General features: G+C 52.0%; 1 protein-coding gene across 2 annotated transcripts in view; it reads right to left on the reverse strand.

Moving 5' to 3' along the window:
* Positions 1-641: 641 nt before the first annotated feature.
* Positions 642-17,015, reverse strand: part of MORN5 (MORN repeat containing 5) — a 34,356-nt gene continuing 17,982 nt past the window's right edge. The window contains exon 5 of one of the 2 annotated variants that reach the window (XM_059073169.2): positions 642-843. In XM_059073169.2, coding sequence (XP_058929152.1) covers positions 764-843 — 80 coding nt within the window. In that variant the 3' untranslated portion in view covers positions 642-763. The remainder of the gene's footprint in view (positions 844-17,015) is intronic. The other variant, XM_067040814.1, reaches the window with a different exon arrangement.

Here is a 17,015-nt window from a genome sequence, read left to right on the forward strand (position 1 = left end):
TGGCACCCCACCGATTCCGTGCTTAGGGTAGGAAGCTCAGATAGGGAAGCTTCAGAGAGGAAGAGGCAGTCCTGGGTAATCATTTCTGGGCTTGCAGGAAGATACCAGCTGTGGGCCTGGGCACAGTCACCTTGTCCTACTGCCCCGTGAAATCAAGACTGGTAAGGCAGGCAGCTTGTAGTAAAAGAACAAGCAAACAAAAAACAGCAGCAAAGAACAACCAAAAAACAGCTGGGCTTTATCTTCAGGAAGACTCGGATTCAAATGCTGTGTGACCTAAGGCAGGTCACTCAGTTTCTCTGAACCTCAGATTTCCCATCTCTAAAAGGTAATGCTAAGCCCTTTCTTACAAGGCTGTCGTGTGGAGCTGAGATAACATGACCACACTGCCCGCACACATGAGTTGCTCATTCAATTACATTCGTCTATCATTATAAGGTGATGGCTCTCAAACTTCCACATGCGTAAGAAATACCTGAGAATGCAAACTGCTAGAGCCCAGCCTCAGCGATTCTGATTAGCAGGTGCTAGGGTGGGGCCCAGGAAGAGCTAGTTCACAATTTTGCCCAGGTGATTCTGATGCAGGTGGAGTGAGGGTCCCGCTCCAAGAAATAGTCTAAGGAAAGTACACTTAGGGCCACTGATGGCAGAGAGCTTTTATTCCTGAGTCAAAAGTCAGGTTCTAAAACTACAGCCTGCCCCCTGGGCCAGCCAATGCCAGGGGCACAGAAGGAAGCTCGTGACCAAGGAGGGGGCTTAGCACTCACGGCCTGGGCTTAGGACCCATGGTCTCGTCCCAGCCCTTCCGACACGTCCTGATGATCCACTCGTGCTCGTCATCGTCTGCAAGAGAGGAGGAGGGAGAGCCGGTCATGCCCTGCCCCGGGAGCCCCCAGGCAGGGCCTTGGGGCTGGGGTGCATGTGGGAGGTAGACCTTGCTGGTGGAGCCAGGCACAACATAGATGGGCCGCTCTGAGCTGGGCCTGTGCCCAGTGTGACGTCCACCAACATCACCCCCCGGGACAGCCGGTCGAGGCCTTCGTTTCTTCTCCGGGCTTTCCATCCTGGACGCTTCGGAGAACCTGTGGTTTCCCAGGGGGCTGACACCCTCTGTTTGCCCAGGTCCTTTCGGTGGGGAGAGGAGAGGAGGATCTGGGGGTCCACGTGCATTTATCTCCCTTAACTTAATCCTCGTGACCACCCGATGGCAGCAAGCCTGCCTTTCTGCGGAGGGACTAACTAACTCAGGGTTAGCACGTGGGAGAGCCCAGAACTTGAGCCCTGGGGCTGTGTGAGTACAAGACCTGTGCTGTTTTTAAACCTCAGAGAGAGAGAGTTGAGCGCGACACATCCCTTAGTCCACAGCACACTCTCTGTGCCAGGCCCCTCTGCGGGCTGACTCTATTTTCATTTTTTCCCCTTTTATCCTCCAAAGCCACACCCAGCCCCTCCCCCCACCACGACAGAGACCCACTCCAATGGCGGGATATATATACCCCGAAAAATGCACGTAGCTCTGTAAAATATGTACTGTTGTTTTGTGCGTGAATGTGGTTTCAATTTACATAGATGGCATTGTGCTGTGAATTTCATTGTGCCTCACTTTTTTCGCTCAACACTACATTTTCAAGATCTATTCTTGTTGTGACGCGGATATCTAGTTCTTTGCTCCTGACTCTGCTGCCTAATAGTCCATGGTGGGCTTCCGTCATGGTTTACTACCCATCTTCCCAGGGGTGGACACGCAGGTTGCCTCCACTTCCGGTTACCGGGAACGATGCTGGGACAGACGTCCTTGGGTCCATCCCTTCGTGGAGACATGGGAGGATTTGTCTGGGATTATATTCCAGGAGGAGGGTTACGGAGCCGTGCACATACTTCATTCCCCAGGACTCCCAGCGAAGCCCGCGTTTTTTTCCCCAGCACCGCAACGCTTGCCTGCAGTCCTTCCCTCTTCCCTGCCTTCCCTCTTCCTGGGGACAAAGAGCACCGGCCCAAAGCCCTGCCCTCGAGCCGTTGTCCTCAGGGCGCAGCACCACAGTCTCTTGCCTCCTACCCTCACCCCCTGCCTAGCTCAGTGCCTCCCACCCAAGAGGTGGGAGTATGGAATTACTCATCCTCCTTGGGTGCCAAATGGCAGAAGCTAGACGTAAAAGACACTCCTTGAGAGCTGAAACGCAGAGGGCCTGAGATATCCTACCCTCCGAACCAGAGCCGTCTGCCAGGAGCCCTTTCCTCTTCTGTGACAGCACCACTCCCCGGCCCAGGGAGACAAGGCTTATTGTCAGCCTACTGTGTGCTCTGTCATTTACAAACGTCGGATCTCACTGAGTCTTTTTTTTTTTTTTTTTTTTTTTTTTTTTGTGGTACACGGGCCTCTCATTGCTGTGTCCTCTCCCTTTGCGGAGCGCAGGCTCCGGATGCACAGGCTCAGCGGCCATGGCTCACGGGCCCAGCCGCTCCGCGGCATGTGGGATCTTCCCAGACCGGGGCACGAACCCGTGTCTCCTGCATCGGCAGGCGGACTCTCAACCACTGCGCCACCAGGGAAGCCCCTCACTGAGTCTTTTGTGAGAGCCCAGTAGGGTAGGAAAGATTACCTCCACTTTACGGAGAGGACGAGCCTTACCTTGTGTCCACGGCCAGCGGAATTTAAGCTAAGGCTCATCAGACCCCAAAGCCTGACTTTCCACCCCAGGGCAGGCCCGATGGTGGCAGAAGGCGAGGCTGCCCCACGGAGCCGGCCTCCTCCGCACCCCCCCCCCCACCACCCCCCATGAGTTCTTTGTCTGTGACCTCAGGAGAAAGGCTCTCTGCCTGCACACTCTGGCCTTTGAGGACTGCCCTCAGCAGCCGGTGGGCCTCAGTTTTCCCCCAGGGAGGCTGCGGGGGAATCCGCACCTGGCTGTCAACCCCGGGGGGTGGGGGGGACGGTGGGAGGGGAGAGCGGCGGCACACAAGGAGTTAAGCGCTGGTGAAGCCCACTTTTGCCACACCGAGAGCAGCCTGGTTGATAATTACAGTCCTGAAGTCTCCGGGCTATTCGAATCAGTGCAGCTGCAACCTCTTCAGCAGTAACCCTGAAACCAGACCAACTGGGTTTATTGTGCTGAACCAGTCCTCAGGCCCCTCCCTGACGGTTACAAATTGACAGCAATGGACTTAACAGCCCTCTTCACTACCCCTTTCACTCTCTACCTGGCCGCTCAGCCACCAATTTGAATGACAGATGCCTCCCCTCCCGGCAGCTGCTCCCCAACCCTCCCCTCCACCTCCCCTGTGCCGCGAGGCGGCTCCCCTGTCCCTGCCACGCCAGGGTGAGGCTGCCGAAGCACATTTCATCAATATTTAAAATGGAATTAAACCTGCAGCTTTGATTAATGCCTCCCAGATCCCGGCGGTCGTGATTACTATTTTGCAAATTGCGATTGTTGGAATATGTTAATATGATTGTCTCAGAACATCTTCACCTTCTAGGATAATTTTCCCCCTTTTTCGGCAGGACGAGAGGGGGAGAGGAGGGGGGAAAGGGATGGGGAAAAAAACACCCCGCAAACTCTTTAATCAATTGTAAATTATTACCCTCGGCAATTGTGCCGGTGGTTCAGAGGAAGGGGAGGGAGATTTCTGGTTTGGCGCATTTATCTTGAAAAGTTTTGGCCCCCACTGGCCCAGTAATTCCACCCTGGGATGTTATGCTACGGGAATAATCTATTTGTCTCGGTACTATTTAGAATCAGGAAAACTGAAATAACCTATGCTTCTAAAAACAAGAGGATGATTACTTTGTTGTATATTCATTCATTTAACAAATAATTTCTAAACACTGACTATGTGCCAGGCATACTGCTAAGTTTGGGGGGCGGGTGGGCCACATGAGGAGTTAGCCGCATGAGGATTTAGCAGCCACTGAAAAAATACGGTTATGAAGTCTGTATAGCAACATAGGAGGAATGTTTTTGATATTATAATACGCAAAAAAAAAAGGTGGAAGGAGGTAAGAAACAAAATTACATAGACAGTATAATCTGTGTAAAAATTGTGCACAGAAGAAAAATTAAAAATAATAAATTGAACGTGAATAATGGTCAGCTCTGAGCAGTGGGGCTAGAGAGGTTCTTCTATTTTTGGTATTTCCCAAATCTTTCATTAATGTGTAGCCACAATAGAAAATAAAAATAATCATTGGCTTTTTTCCTACCCTCTAATTTATTGCCTTGGTAATTTCATGCATTTTAGTAAATGAAGTAAAATGTTTCTAGGTTCCTAGAAACACCAATAGCGTTCTTGAATTTCTAAAAAGTAAAAAAATATCGGTAAGGGGCTTCCCTGGTGGCGCAGTGGTTGAGAGTCCGCCTGCCGATGCAGGGGACACGGGTTCGTGCCCCGGTCCGGGAGGATCCCACATACCGCGCAGCGGCTGGGCCCGTGAGCCATGGCCGCTGAGCCTGCGCGTCCGGAGCCTGTGCTCCGCAACGGGAGAGGCCACAACAGTGAGAGGCCCGCGTACCGCACAAAAAAAAAAAAGGATAAAAATGCATAAAAGTTGGAGAATAGACAAATCTCCTGCGCAGAAGAATTCCAAACAATTTATGTGGATAGTCTGCCGTCAAGGAGATTGGGCATAACTCCCTGTTCCTTAGATGTGGGCTGCATAGTGATTTCCTCGTAAAAAGGACCGTATAGGAAGGGGGTAAAGAACCAAAAAAAGAGTAACTTTTCAATGAAGAAACCTGACAAACACACCTCATCCAAGTGATCAAGGTCAACATCAGCAGTGATAAGCCGTGTGGATAGTATATAGCCTTGATATGATGAAAATGGCACTTCCCTCTGTGGTCTCCCTCCCCCAAACCCACAACCCCAGTCGAATCACGTGAAACCCATCAGACAAATTCCAATCAAAGGACATTTTACAAAACATTTGACCAGTACTCCTCAAAAGTGTCATGAAAAACAAGGAAAGTCTGAGGAACTCTCACAGCCAAGAGGATCCTAAGGTGAAGCGACAACTAAATGTAATGTGGTGTCATGGGTGGGATCCTGGAACAGAAAAGAGACATTAAGGAAAGATGGAGGAAATATGAATGAAGTATGGGCTTTAGTTATTTTTATTTAGTTAATAAAAATGTATCGATATTAGTTCATTAATTGTGACAGATGCATGGTACAGTGTAAGATGTTAATGATAGGGACACTGGCTGTGGGCTATAGTGGGAACTCTCTGTACTATCTTTTCAATAATTCTGTATATCTGAAATTGTACTAAAATAAAATGTTCATTTAAAAAAATGCCTGAAAATCCAGTGTGCTCTGTAAAAGGTGAGATTATCATGTTCTCCAAGAGGAGTGGAAACCTTTTCACACACCCAACCATCCAGAATAAAGTCCTTCACACCCTTTCCTCTGTCCTGGGCCCTGCACTTCACAATTTATGATTCTACACCAATATGGAGAACAAACTAGTGGTTACCAGTGGGGAGAGGGAAGGGAGGAGGGGGCCGTACAGGGGTAGGGGGGGAAAAAGGGTTATTATGGGATTATATGAAGTCATATGTATGAAACTTGAACATTGTAAAGCACTGTAGAACTTAAAGAATCTTTCATTCAATAAAAAAATGCATAAGCCTATACTTACTTGCAGATTCCCTTATATAGTTTTCTCTCCCACTGGGCTGTAAACTTAATGCAGAGACTACGTCTGCCTATTGGCCACTGGACCCAGCATACAGTAGGCAACCAATGACTGCTTTGCCAGTTGAAGTCTGGAATAAGTCTGTTGCCTTCTGATTTGTCTTCTATTGCTATCAACAAACGTTCCTGACATCTATTTCTTGGCATTCGTGTCTCATCTCAAATGTCACTTCTCAGTGATCCCTGATATCCGGTGTTCGTCTTATCTCCTTCACGGCATATGCCTCTTGCTGCAATTTCCTTGTTTATTTACATGTTGTCTGTCTCCCCATCCACACTACAAGCTCCAGCGAAACCAGGGCCTTGTCTGCTTCTTCACTGTGGCATCATCAGACCAGTGTCTGGCACACAGGAGTGCTTAGCCCACATCTGTTGAATGAATGAATAAACGACTGAATCAACAAGCTCAATCCTGTGGCCAGCCCTGTGCCTGGTGCTGGGGGACAGAGGGGACTGAGACCCAAAGGGTTGACCCAGGCACTCTTCGGCTTAATCTGTCTGCTCTTGAGGCACAGCGATTTCTTTACTCTGGTTCTCAAGCTTCGGAAGTGACCTCGCTGCTCCCTGCATGCCCTCCCCTGCTGCCCCCAATGAATCTGACCAATCGCGAGGAGAACTGGGCTTCTTACAGAGAAGAAAAGGAACTTGCAGCAAGAGAGACCCCAAATCCGACCACAGGCCACCCAACTGAGAAGCTTTCCCTGTAAAGGCTCCCCACTCCTTTGCCTGGACCTTAAGACCTTGCCAGCCTGCCTCCCTCCCCGGCTCCCCTGACTCTGTGAAATGCAGCTACCCTGACGTAACGCAGCCACCCACGGCCATGTGTTCAGTGCCCCTGTGCCTTTGTACAAGCTGCTCCAGGGAGCGGGGGACACCCTTCCTTTCTGGACCTGGTTCAGGTGCAGGGCCTCTCAGAGCTCAAGAGAGGCCCAGGGCACTTCCCACTTCTGGACCTTAGTGAATATAAAAGTGAAGAAAGGCCTAAACATGAGTATAACAATTGCAATATATTTTAAACATGTACGTTTGACACATTAATTCTTTCAACACAAACAACCCAATGTAACCCAATAGATGTGTTTTTCTAGGATTTCTGTCAAAGTAGTAGAAATCCGCAGTGCATTAAAGACGGTGTGGTCAGGAAACAGGGCTGCCTGCATGAACATGGTTTTCTTTCAGGCCTATCACAGTCCCAGCTTCAGGCACCTGATGAATGTGTGTCCCCCCGGCCGTCCTCCCCGGCCATGGGCCCTGCCTGGACGTCACCTTCCCTGACCCAGGCTGCGGTCATGGTCGTGGTCACCCCCACCAGCCAAGGGGAGCCAAGGTCAATTCGCTCTTCAGAGCCCCACGCAGATCCAGCACTTAAAAAGTATTTAATAAGTATATGGTGGATGAATGAATAAAGAAATGTAAATTTGGGGACATAAAAGTAATAAGTTTGCTCTGTGGGATTTAGGAAAAGGAGGAAGAATTTCTTCCCCACCCTCAGCCAACGGAGCTGAGAGCGCAAAGCAGACATGCCAAGGGCGGGGCCAAGGCCAAGGGCAGGGCCAAGGCCACCGGCTGCTGTTTCCTTTTCTGTCTCGAGGCCATGGACCGAGCAGCCCCACCACATAGGGTGGATGGGTTGTCTGGGCTCACACCTGGGCGCCAGCCACACTCCGGAAGCTCAAAGCCCTGGCTGGCCTGGGGCCCCACAGTGAGGGAGGGAGGGGCAGGCCTGCACAGGCCACTAAGCAGGGCCCAGGTCACCGATAGTGTCATCCGTGCAGCCTGCAGGTCGGTGCAGTGCTGGGGGAAGAAGAGTCCTGAAAGTCGGACAGCACATGCAACGCAACGCTGGCTCCCCTGACGGCTGGCAGGGAGGCGGTGTGGCGCAGTTGTTAAGGGCGCGAGCTTTGGAGCTCGGCCGCCACTAGCTCGGGGACCTTGGGCAGATGGCCTCGCACCTCTCTGGCTGTCATTTCCTCATCTGTGGCGGTGCCTGCCTGGAAGGTTTCCTGGGAGGATCAACTGAGGTCATTCCTGAAAAGTGCTTAGCACAGTGCCTGGTGCGCAGGAAATGCCCAAAACCAAAGAAAGCCAGAAGCTGTCTTTGCAAGGTGGGACTTCAGGGCCCCTGTGACTGCACAGCATAGGCTGGAGGGAGTTCAGGGTCCTTTGTGAGCCCCGCCGCCATCTTGCTGGGTGATCTTGGACAAGTCACTGCCCCTCTCTGAGCCGGCTCCTTGTCTGTACAGTGGGTTTAACCAGAGGGCAGGCTGGGGACTGGCGGGGCCGAACCGCCCTAGGTGGGTACCCAGGAAGTGTGAGTTACGATTATCATTTCGATGGGCCTTTCATTCCCAAACTGGGTACCTTCGAGGGGGTGTTCTTAAGGAACTCAGCACCCCTGGAACTTCTGGTTCCCTGCGGGGGTGGAGGGAGGAGCTGGGGAGGAGGAGGTCTTTACACAGGATCAGCATCGTAAGGATCAAGAGGCGCAGCTCAACGAGCGCTTTTGTCCAAAGCTGGGGGCAGGCTGGGGCAGGCGAGCACAGAGAGGGCAAACGGGCTGACTCAGGTCATCGGGCACCCACGGCCAGATGTCGCTAGCTCACGGCACACCTTCGGGCCAAGCACACCTGCAGCGCCCACCTGGTGTGCGGGAGCCTCGGGTGGGGACTGGGAAGGGAGGGGACCAGGATGAGTCGAGGTTCGGGAGAGGGGATGAGGGTCACATTGGCCGAGCACCCGGGAAGCACAGGGCTCTGTGGGAAGAGGGGCACGTCCGTCCTCCAGTGAGTAAAAGGCGTTGTCCCCAGTCAGGACGAGGGAACCAAGGCTTGGGGTGCGAACCGTCTCCCCCCCTTATTCCACCAGCGGGCAGGGGAAGGGCACAGAGTGCTGGCGTGAAGGCCACGCTTGGTGAGGCTGTGTGTGCACGGGCACGAGTGGGCGTGTTTCCGTCGAAGTGTGGGAATCTACCCAAGTGTGAGCGTGAATGTGTGCAAGCGTGCACCGGTGTGTGCCGTGAGTGTGTAGGTGGCTCTGTCTGAGGCGCAGGGTGACGAGGAGAGAGTGCGCCCGTACGGGGACCCTCAGCCTGCCTGTGACACGCGGTGTGTGGCCGGCTGAGTGGCAGGCGGTGTGTGAGCATCTGGGTCTGCGTGTGTGTGATCAGATGTCAGGGGAGGCGTCGTGCAGCTCGCAGTGACAGCCCAGCGCGCATCCAGAACGCCAGGCCACGCCAGGCCCTAGGGCGGGAGCTCTGCTGGTGAGGGCTGCCCTCTCTTCCTGGGGTCAAGGCCAGGGCGCTCTCAGACGGCTCCTGTGTGAACTGTGGCTGGGGTGAGAGGTACATGGCAAACCTGGCACCCCAGGCTGTGGGCAGGTGCAGTCCCCAAAGCCCGGCCACACTCTCTGTGCAAATGCAGGGGTGAGAGCAGCACACAATGCTGGGGCACCCTTGTCCCAACTCCTGCAAACAAAGAGGCTTTGAACTTTGCTGGCAGAGGTGTGGCCAGAGGCGGAGGCCACAGCGTCGCCAATATTGACTGACAGGTGGCTGCCCAGGCAGAGCCCACCATCGGCCAGGAAGGGAGGCCCGGGGCTGCTCTTGCTTTCCCTGTAAAGGAGCATCTTCTGGGCTGGGTGGGTGGAGGTCTCCGGGGGTGGGGTGGGGTGGGGTGGGGGGGTGGGTGAGGCCAGGCTGCTTCACCCACGGGGAACTAGAGGGGCAGGGCCCAGCACCCACAAGCTTGTCAAGGCCTATTCAACTGTAAGAGACATGGGGAAAAAGTGACTGACTCTGAAACATAGAAAGAGAAACCGCAACACTGAAATTAATAAATGTTATAATTAACGCATAAAGCCTGAATTAATTATTAAATTTAGAAATCAAAACAATGTTATTACACTTGAAATCAATTCGTAGGCTTGGTTTCCTCATTTGTCAAGAATTCTCCAGTGTGCACAAGGCTCTCAAGAAATCACAGCCCATTGTTAAAGTCTTGCAGTCAAACCATCTACCAAGCAAAGTTTGAAAACTCCTGTCAAAGTTTTAACAGCAAAAAATTACATTTAATATGGGAGCGTGGATACATTCTGGTTTAATATGTTGAAACCACCGGGTTGAGACCTTCGAGGTCAGACCTAGGGCTGGATCGGGCTGTGACCGGGGGAGGGGGAGTCTGGGCAACGAATACGGTGAGCTGGGATCAGGTCCACGTGCCGGGCACATGCATGTACTTTCCATGCCTGATCTCACGCAATTCTCGTACCACCTTTGTTGTGTGCACAGTTGGTGTCTCAGGTGGCATTGCAGATGCTCCAGTTGGTGGGTAAAGGGAAAAGTGCCCACGGTCATAATGACCCTTGGGAATCCCTTAGGAAAGCCCCAGACGTCTCACTAAGTGTCGTACTATTGGGATTCTGACACTATCGGGACAGAGAGTTATTCCTGCTGCTGAGGTCCAGATGCATAGCTGGCCTGTGTTTATGGGCCCTACTGGTAAAAAAAAAAAAAATTCACATCCTTAAATACTAGCATCAGCCTGTGTGTGGCAAGGTGCTCACACGACAGGAGGTGCACAGGGACGCAGACCGACGGATTCACATCTCCCACACTCACTCCAGAGCAGGTGTGTGCTAAGTAGGGGAGGGGGCACCAACACCATCTATATTGCCCTTCTTGTTGTTTCCCCGATTCCCACTTTTATTTTTCAAGCACTCATAATTGCATTTGTGTTCACTAAAGACGTCTGTGATGCCCGGCTGCTGTACACAGGCAGCGCTGGGAAGCCAAGTGCTGAGGCCAAGGTCACTCGGTCGGCCCTTTGGTCTGACCCTCTGCTCCCTTCTGCCCCTGCTCTCCAGCTGCGTGTGGACAATGGACTGACAGGGACAGGCCTGGCACTTGGGCCAGTCCTCCAGGTGGCAGATGCTGGGGGCAGAATTAAGGCTGGAACAGTGGGGACGGCCAGGAGGGATGTTAGGATGTTAAGGACCTACGGAACGCAGACTAGAACTCACTTAATCCTCACAGCAATCTTGCAAAGTCAGTGTTATTATTTTTTAAAGATTTCTTTAAAAATTAATTTATTTATTTATTTTTGGCTGTGTTGGGTCTCCGCTGCTACACGTGGGCCTTCCTTAGTAGCATCGAGTGGGGGCCTCCTGCTGCGGTGGCCTCTCTTGTTGAGGAGCGCGGGCTCTAGGCGCACGGGCTTTAGCAGTCATGGCACACGGACTCTAGAGCGCAGGCTCAGCAGTTGTGGCACTCGGGCTCAGTTGCTCCGCGGCGACGTGGGGTCCTCCAGGACCAGGGCTCGAACCCGTGTCCCCTGCACTCCCAACCACTGCACCACCAGGGAAGCCCCAAAGTCCGTGTTATTATCCCGTTTCACGGGGGAGGGCTCTGAGGCTCAGAGAGATGGAGTTATATGTCCCAGCTCACTCAGCTAATAAGGGGGTACAGGCTCATACCCAAGTCTATCTCCAGAGCTGCAGCCTTCAGCCACTACACACTTCCCTGAAAAATCTTTCTGCAACTGCCACGTCTTTACTGTCTGAAGGATTGAAGCTAAGCTCCCTAACCTGGCATTCAAGCCTCTCTCCAGCCCACACTGGGTCCCTCTGCTTTGAATGCCCAGCTCAGACACACTCCTACACACCCATCAAAGCCTACTCCATCCACCACTGCCTAAGGGAAGCCTTCCTTGACTACTCCTCTGTCTCCCAACACAGTAGCGGGTCTCAGGTGCTCCACCTTGAGTACCCAGGCCCCTGCATCTCTGTGCCTTTGCTCATGTTTTCCCTTCCCTTCCATGCAGCAAAATCCACCTCTCAAACTTTAAAGCCTAGCCAAACACCACCTATTCCAGAACATCAACTTGACTTGGGACACACTTACTGTTTTCTCTGTGCTCCCCCAGCACACTGTGCTTCTGACTCCTGGCACCAGCAAAGCAGGGCACTCCTGGTTTTCTGGAGCAAGAATCTCATATCTGGGACTTCCCTGGTGGAGCGGTGGTTAAGAATCTGCCTGCCAATGCAGGGGACACGGGTTCGAGCCCTGGTCCGGGAAGATCCCACGTGCCGCGGAGCAACTAAGCCCGTGTGCCACAACTACTGAGCCTGTAACTCTGGAGCCTGCGAGCCACAATTACTGAGCCCACGTGCCTAGAGCCCGTGCTCCGCAACAAGAGAAGCCACCACAATGAGAAGCCCGCGCACCGCAATGAAGAGTAGCCCCTGCTCGCTGGAACTAGAGAAAGCCCGCGTGCAGCAACACAGACCCAATGCAGTCACAAATAAATAAATAAAATAAATTTTTTTTTTAAAAGAAGAATCTCATATCTGATATTCCACATTAAACATTAATATAAACATCATGGAGAATATAGACTTATGTTGGACTTCCATGTACTTTTTTATATGGTTTCTGTTATTTTACTTTCTGACCTATATTTTGAGGGGAGGAGGTTCTCTGCAGCCTTTTGAACACTTAGGCTCTAGGCTTCCATCCAGAGAGTGACCATCTCGGGTCCTGTGACTGTTTATGCATCTCTCCCCACCCCCCCGACCCTGCACTGGTTTTGGGAGGTGACAGGCACTGAGGTGACCCCCAGATGAGACCCTGGTATCCACAGGGGATCAGTTAGGGCCTGCGTCTGGGGGGGGATCTTAGAGGGTCTGAGGCTCCAGATGAATAAGAAATGTTGAGGATGATGGGAACACATCCAGAACAGTGCCAAAGGCGGGCTAGAGAGATCAGGGAACTGCAGGCCTCCAGCCCAGTTTTGAAGTTGGCATTAAAAGCAGGTGGGAGGAGGCCAGAGGGCAGCTTGCCAAGGTCACTCTGGCTCCTCCCTTTGGGGCATGGAGTTAAGGAGGCCCCTGCCTCTCAACCAGTACTAGTCCCTGGGATATAAAATAATCCCAACTCTTATCTCCGACAGGCCTTAAGCTCCTCGTGGGCTGGGCACTGCTCTCGCGGTATCCCTGCATCATCTCAATAACACTCGCCACAGTCCTGGAGGGAAGGTCATAGTTCTACCGCCATTTGTCAGATGAGGAAACCGAAGCTCAGAGAAGTTAAGAGACTAGCTTGAGATCACACAGCTGGCCAATGGCAGAACCAGGGTCTGAGGGCAGATCTGGCATTCCCTGGAGCCGGCTTCTAACCCTGCCTGCCTCTCCTAGACCTGAGGTTGAGCAGGGCTCTCAGCCAACTGCCCTGAGCTCCAGCGTGTGGGCTGAGGAAGCGAGATGAGGCTCCTGCCCCCTGGGCTCTGGCCTCACATCCACTTCTATTAAAGGAGACGAAACAAACCACGGCGGTGCTGGCTTGGGTGGACTCCAGCCACGGAAGGGGAAGCTGTATCCTTTGGATGCTTCCAGGAGGCTGCTGTGGGGGCTGGGGGATGTTTTGCTGTCAGAGTCCTGTGGGCACATGGCTGGAAGGGGAATTTCCAGGGCCTTTGGAATTGGAACCGGGGAAAGAGTCGGGCAGGGGGCGGTTCCCGCAGGTCAGGGAGGGGCAGCAAGGCAGGGCAGGCTGTCGTTCCTAGAGCAAGGACCTTGACGGTGGGGGGGGGGGGGGGTGTGTGTGCCGGGGCCGATCCCACCCTCGGTAGGGGAGGGGGGTGGGCTCTAGTGTATTTCTCTGGAGAGAAGGTCCACAGCTTTGCCAGACTCTCAGAGAAGTTCATATCAGTTCACAGTGTGGCCTCTGGTGTCAGAGATGCCTGGGTTCAAGTCCCGATTCCTCGCTTTAGTAACTGCTCCTGTCAGTAAGTTACTTACTCTCTGAGGCTCAGTTTCCCCGTCTGCCAAACAGGGATACTGATGCATTCCTCAAAGGGCTGGCATGTGGTAAGTCCCTGGCACAGCAAAGGCATTTGATACTCATAATTCCCTTCACACCCCTTTTGCGTAAAGCAGATGCTGGGATCTGTGATCCGTGTGGGCATTTTCTTTGGCAGTTACAAGTGTGATATGATCCCTCCACAAAGCCTTCCTTCTGGTGCTGCTAACAGCACCTCAGATGTGGCAGGCATGGCCCTGCGTGCCAGCCTCCAGGTGATTATAACACTTGGGTGAATTGCCTTTTGTCTCGAGGAGAGATGACAGCGGGAGGGGGTGGGGCAGGAGACTCGCTCGGCCATTTTGCAGAGACACGGGGGGAAGCAGGGTGGGGGGCAGCCTGGGTTTGCCTAAGGAGCCCTGGCTGGCGGTGGGAAGGCGGGTCCGGCACGTCATCTGCCCGCTCTGGGTCTCAGCTTTCTCACCTGTCAGGTGGAGGCAGAGGCTTCAGGATGAGAAGAGTCTTGGTTCGCTGGTGGCACTGAAAGACTCGTGTTCCTTGGCCAGTTTTTGAGCAATAAAGTGGGCAGAGAACTATCTAGGGAAGAAGAACCACTACTGCCATCTTACACTCCTTGGATATTTTTATGTCTCTGGGCCACAAGGAAGGCCCTTGGTTCCTTCTTTCTTTCACTAATAAGCTCCAGCTTCTCATTCAGAACCAGCTCAAATGTCATCTTTACCTCTGAGTCAGCTAGACCTGGATTCAAATTCCAGCCCTGACACCTATTACCCGGGTAACTTTGGGCAAAGCATTTCACCTCACCTCAGTTTCATCATCTGTAAAATGGAAATAATAAAGACAACTATTTCCTAGATAAAAGAAAATAAATTATGTAATGTGCTCAAACCAGGGCCTGGAACGTAGCAGGCACTCAGTAAATGGTGGTTATTATTATTATCCTGCTTTTTCACCTGAAATAAACTATGGATACCCTTGTATATCAATAGATCCATTCCTTTACTGCCATTTTAATGGCTGCATTGTATTTTCTTGTAAGCCTATATCATATATTATCTTTTACTTGGCCGCACCATGCAGCTTGCAGGACCTTAGTTCCCCGACCAGGGATCGAACCCGGGCCCACGGCAGTGAAAGCACTGAGTCCTAACCACTGGACCTCCAGGGAATTCTCCAGGCTATATCATATATTATTTAATATATGTCCCTCCTGCTGGACATTTGGGATGTTTCTAGTTTTCAACTGTTTAAATAATACCAGAGAAACTTCAGAAGGCCAAGTGGTCTTTCACTTCTAGGCGCTCACTATGCAGCTTTTTAAAAGCTAGGTGGGGAGCAGGTAAACACCAATGTCTGGGGGCTCCATGCCCAGGCCTCTGTGGACAGACAGTCTTGGACTTGGCTGGGCAAAGTGGAAAGAGGCAAAGCTCTGGAGGCAGATGAGCCCAAGTGTGAACCCCAGCTCCTGCCAAATTTTCTGGGGAAATTCTTTAACTTCACCGAGCCTCAGTTTCCTCATTTGTCAAACAGGGGTCATGCGAATACACCCCTCCCCTGTAGCTGAGTGCCTGGTGCGGGGTCAAGGATCAGCCAATGCCACCTGTCACCCCACCCCCCTATCATCTTCATTCCCTCCGTCCTCATTCTGGTGGAGCCAGCTGTCACCTCCAAAAGACTCCAATCACCCAGGCCAGGTCACTCTTTGGACCCCGATTCACACCCCCGCTTCTTCCCATTGTCCATTTACCCGAGCATACATTCAAACGAGCCTCGTGATCTTGATTTTAAATTCTGTCTGAAACCTACAGGTTCAAACGCAAAGGGGCCCTCTCTGCAAATAATCACTGGTGTGTGATATTTTTAAGAAGCCCAAGCCATTGTTTCTGATTGAAGGAAAGTTGGTGCTATTTTGAAGAGGAGCACGATTAAGCGGTGGCGTTCTCTCTTTAACCGTTGGGAATTATATGCTGTTTGAAAGATTTGTGAGCTCTAGGACATTTGCCAGATGTGCTTGATTCGACATTTCAGACAACAAAGGGGATAATGTTGGCGGGAATCTTGACAGCATTTCTGATGATCAGGATATTCTTTGAGGATGGTACTGAGACCTTTCGGGGAGGAATTTCAGCTTTTACATAAACTAATTTGGGATGCTCACTCTCTGTCTTCCACAAAGCAAATTTAGTTCATTGTTAGTTGTATATGTTAAAATGGTTACGAGCGTTTTTTCCTTTGAATATTAATAATGTGCCTTTCATCTGAGACACGCGCATGGGGTGTCATTAATTGCGGGGAGGGAGGAAGGCTTAGTGGTGCAGTTATTTTGCAAATGATTCCTGATAGTAACGTTGAGGCAAGCAACAGCTACTCGAAGAGATGTACACACTGCCAGCACGGCTCAGGCGCATGCCTCCTGAGAGGAATGAAAGGGGAGAGTAGGAGGGCTAAGGGTTAGAGTTAATCTCCCAATTTCCCACTATGTTAAAGGTAACTATCCCAAATGTCTTCCAATGTTTCCTACTGGCCCACAGTCTGTAAAGGACCCTTTATGGAAAAGGTAGCATCTCATTTGGGGACTGTAGTGTTCCTGTCTCAAGACTCTCAGATGGACATTTTCATTCATTTAGAGCATCACTGAGCTCCACCGCTGGTACCAGGAACTGTGCTTGATGCAGGAGCACCTGTGAATGAGACACAGCCCCGTCTGGGAGCGGAGATGCCGAGTAAAGAATAAGCTAGGACAGGGACTTTCCTGGTGGTGCAGTGGTTAAGAATCCACCTGCTGATGCAGGGGACGTGGGTTTGAGCCCTGGTCCGGGAAGATCCCACATGCCGCGGAGCAACTAAGCCCGTGCGCCACAGCTACCGAGCCTGAGCTCTAGAGCCCGCGAGCCACAACTACTGAGCCCATGTGCCACAACTACTGAAGCCCGCGCACCTACAGCCCATGCTCTGCAGCAACAGGAGCCACCGCAATGAGAAGCCTGCGCGCCGTAACGCAGAGTAGCAGCCAAAAATAAATAAATTAATTTAAAAATATATATAAAAAAAGAAAGAATAAGCTAGGACACAAAGCTGGCAAGAAGAAGGAAAAGAACAGGGTTTGGGCAGAGTTGGGTCCCACTCGACTCTGTTGCCAGCTGTGTGACTGGGAGCAAGTTATTAACCTCCTTGAGACCAGATCTTCTCATTGCAAACTCTGACTCCTGAAAATTCCCCACTTGGGGTGCTGGGGAGAGCAGAGATAAGCAGGTAAGGCGCTAAGCCAGGGCCTGGTAAGGAGCCTCCTCGGCGTGCATTCCTTTCCCAGCTTTGTGACCCTGAGCTGTGGACGTGCAGGTGAAGCTGCATGCCATTCCTCTGGGCTTGCAGGTGAACCATGGCCTTCTGTTGTGTGCTGAGCATGGAGAGATGAGGACTGTGAGGGGGGAGAGAGGGGGCAGGGCATTCTCAGCGGGGGGAACATTCAATGTGAGAAGAGAGCCATGTTGATCAATGGAGGGCAGCC

This window comes from Kogia breviceps, chromosome 8, assembly GCF_026419965.1.
Source record: "Kogia breviceps isolate mKogBre1 chromosome 8, mKogBre1 haplotype 1, whole genome shotgun sequence".
NCBI classification, from domain to species: Eukaryota; Metazoa; Chordata; class Mammalia; order Artiodactyla; family Physeteridae; genus Kogia; species Kogia breviceps.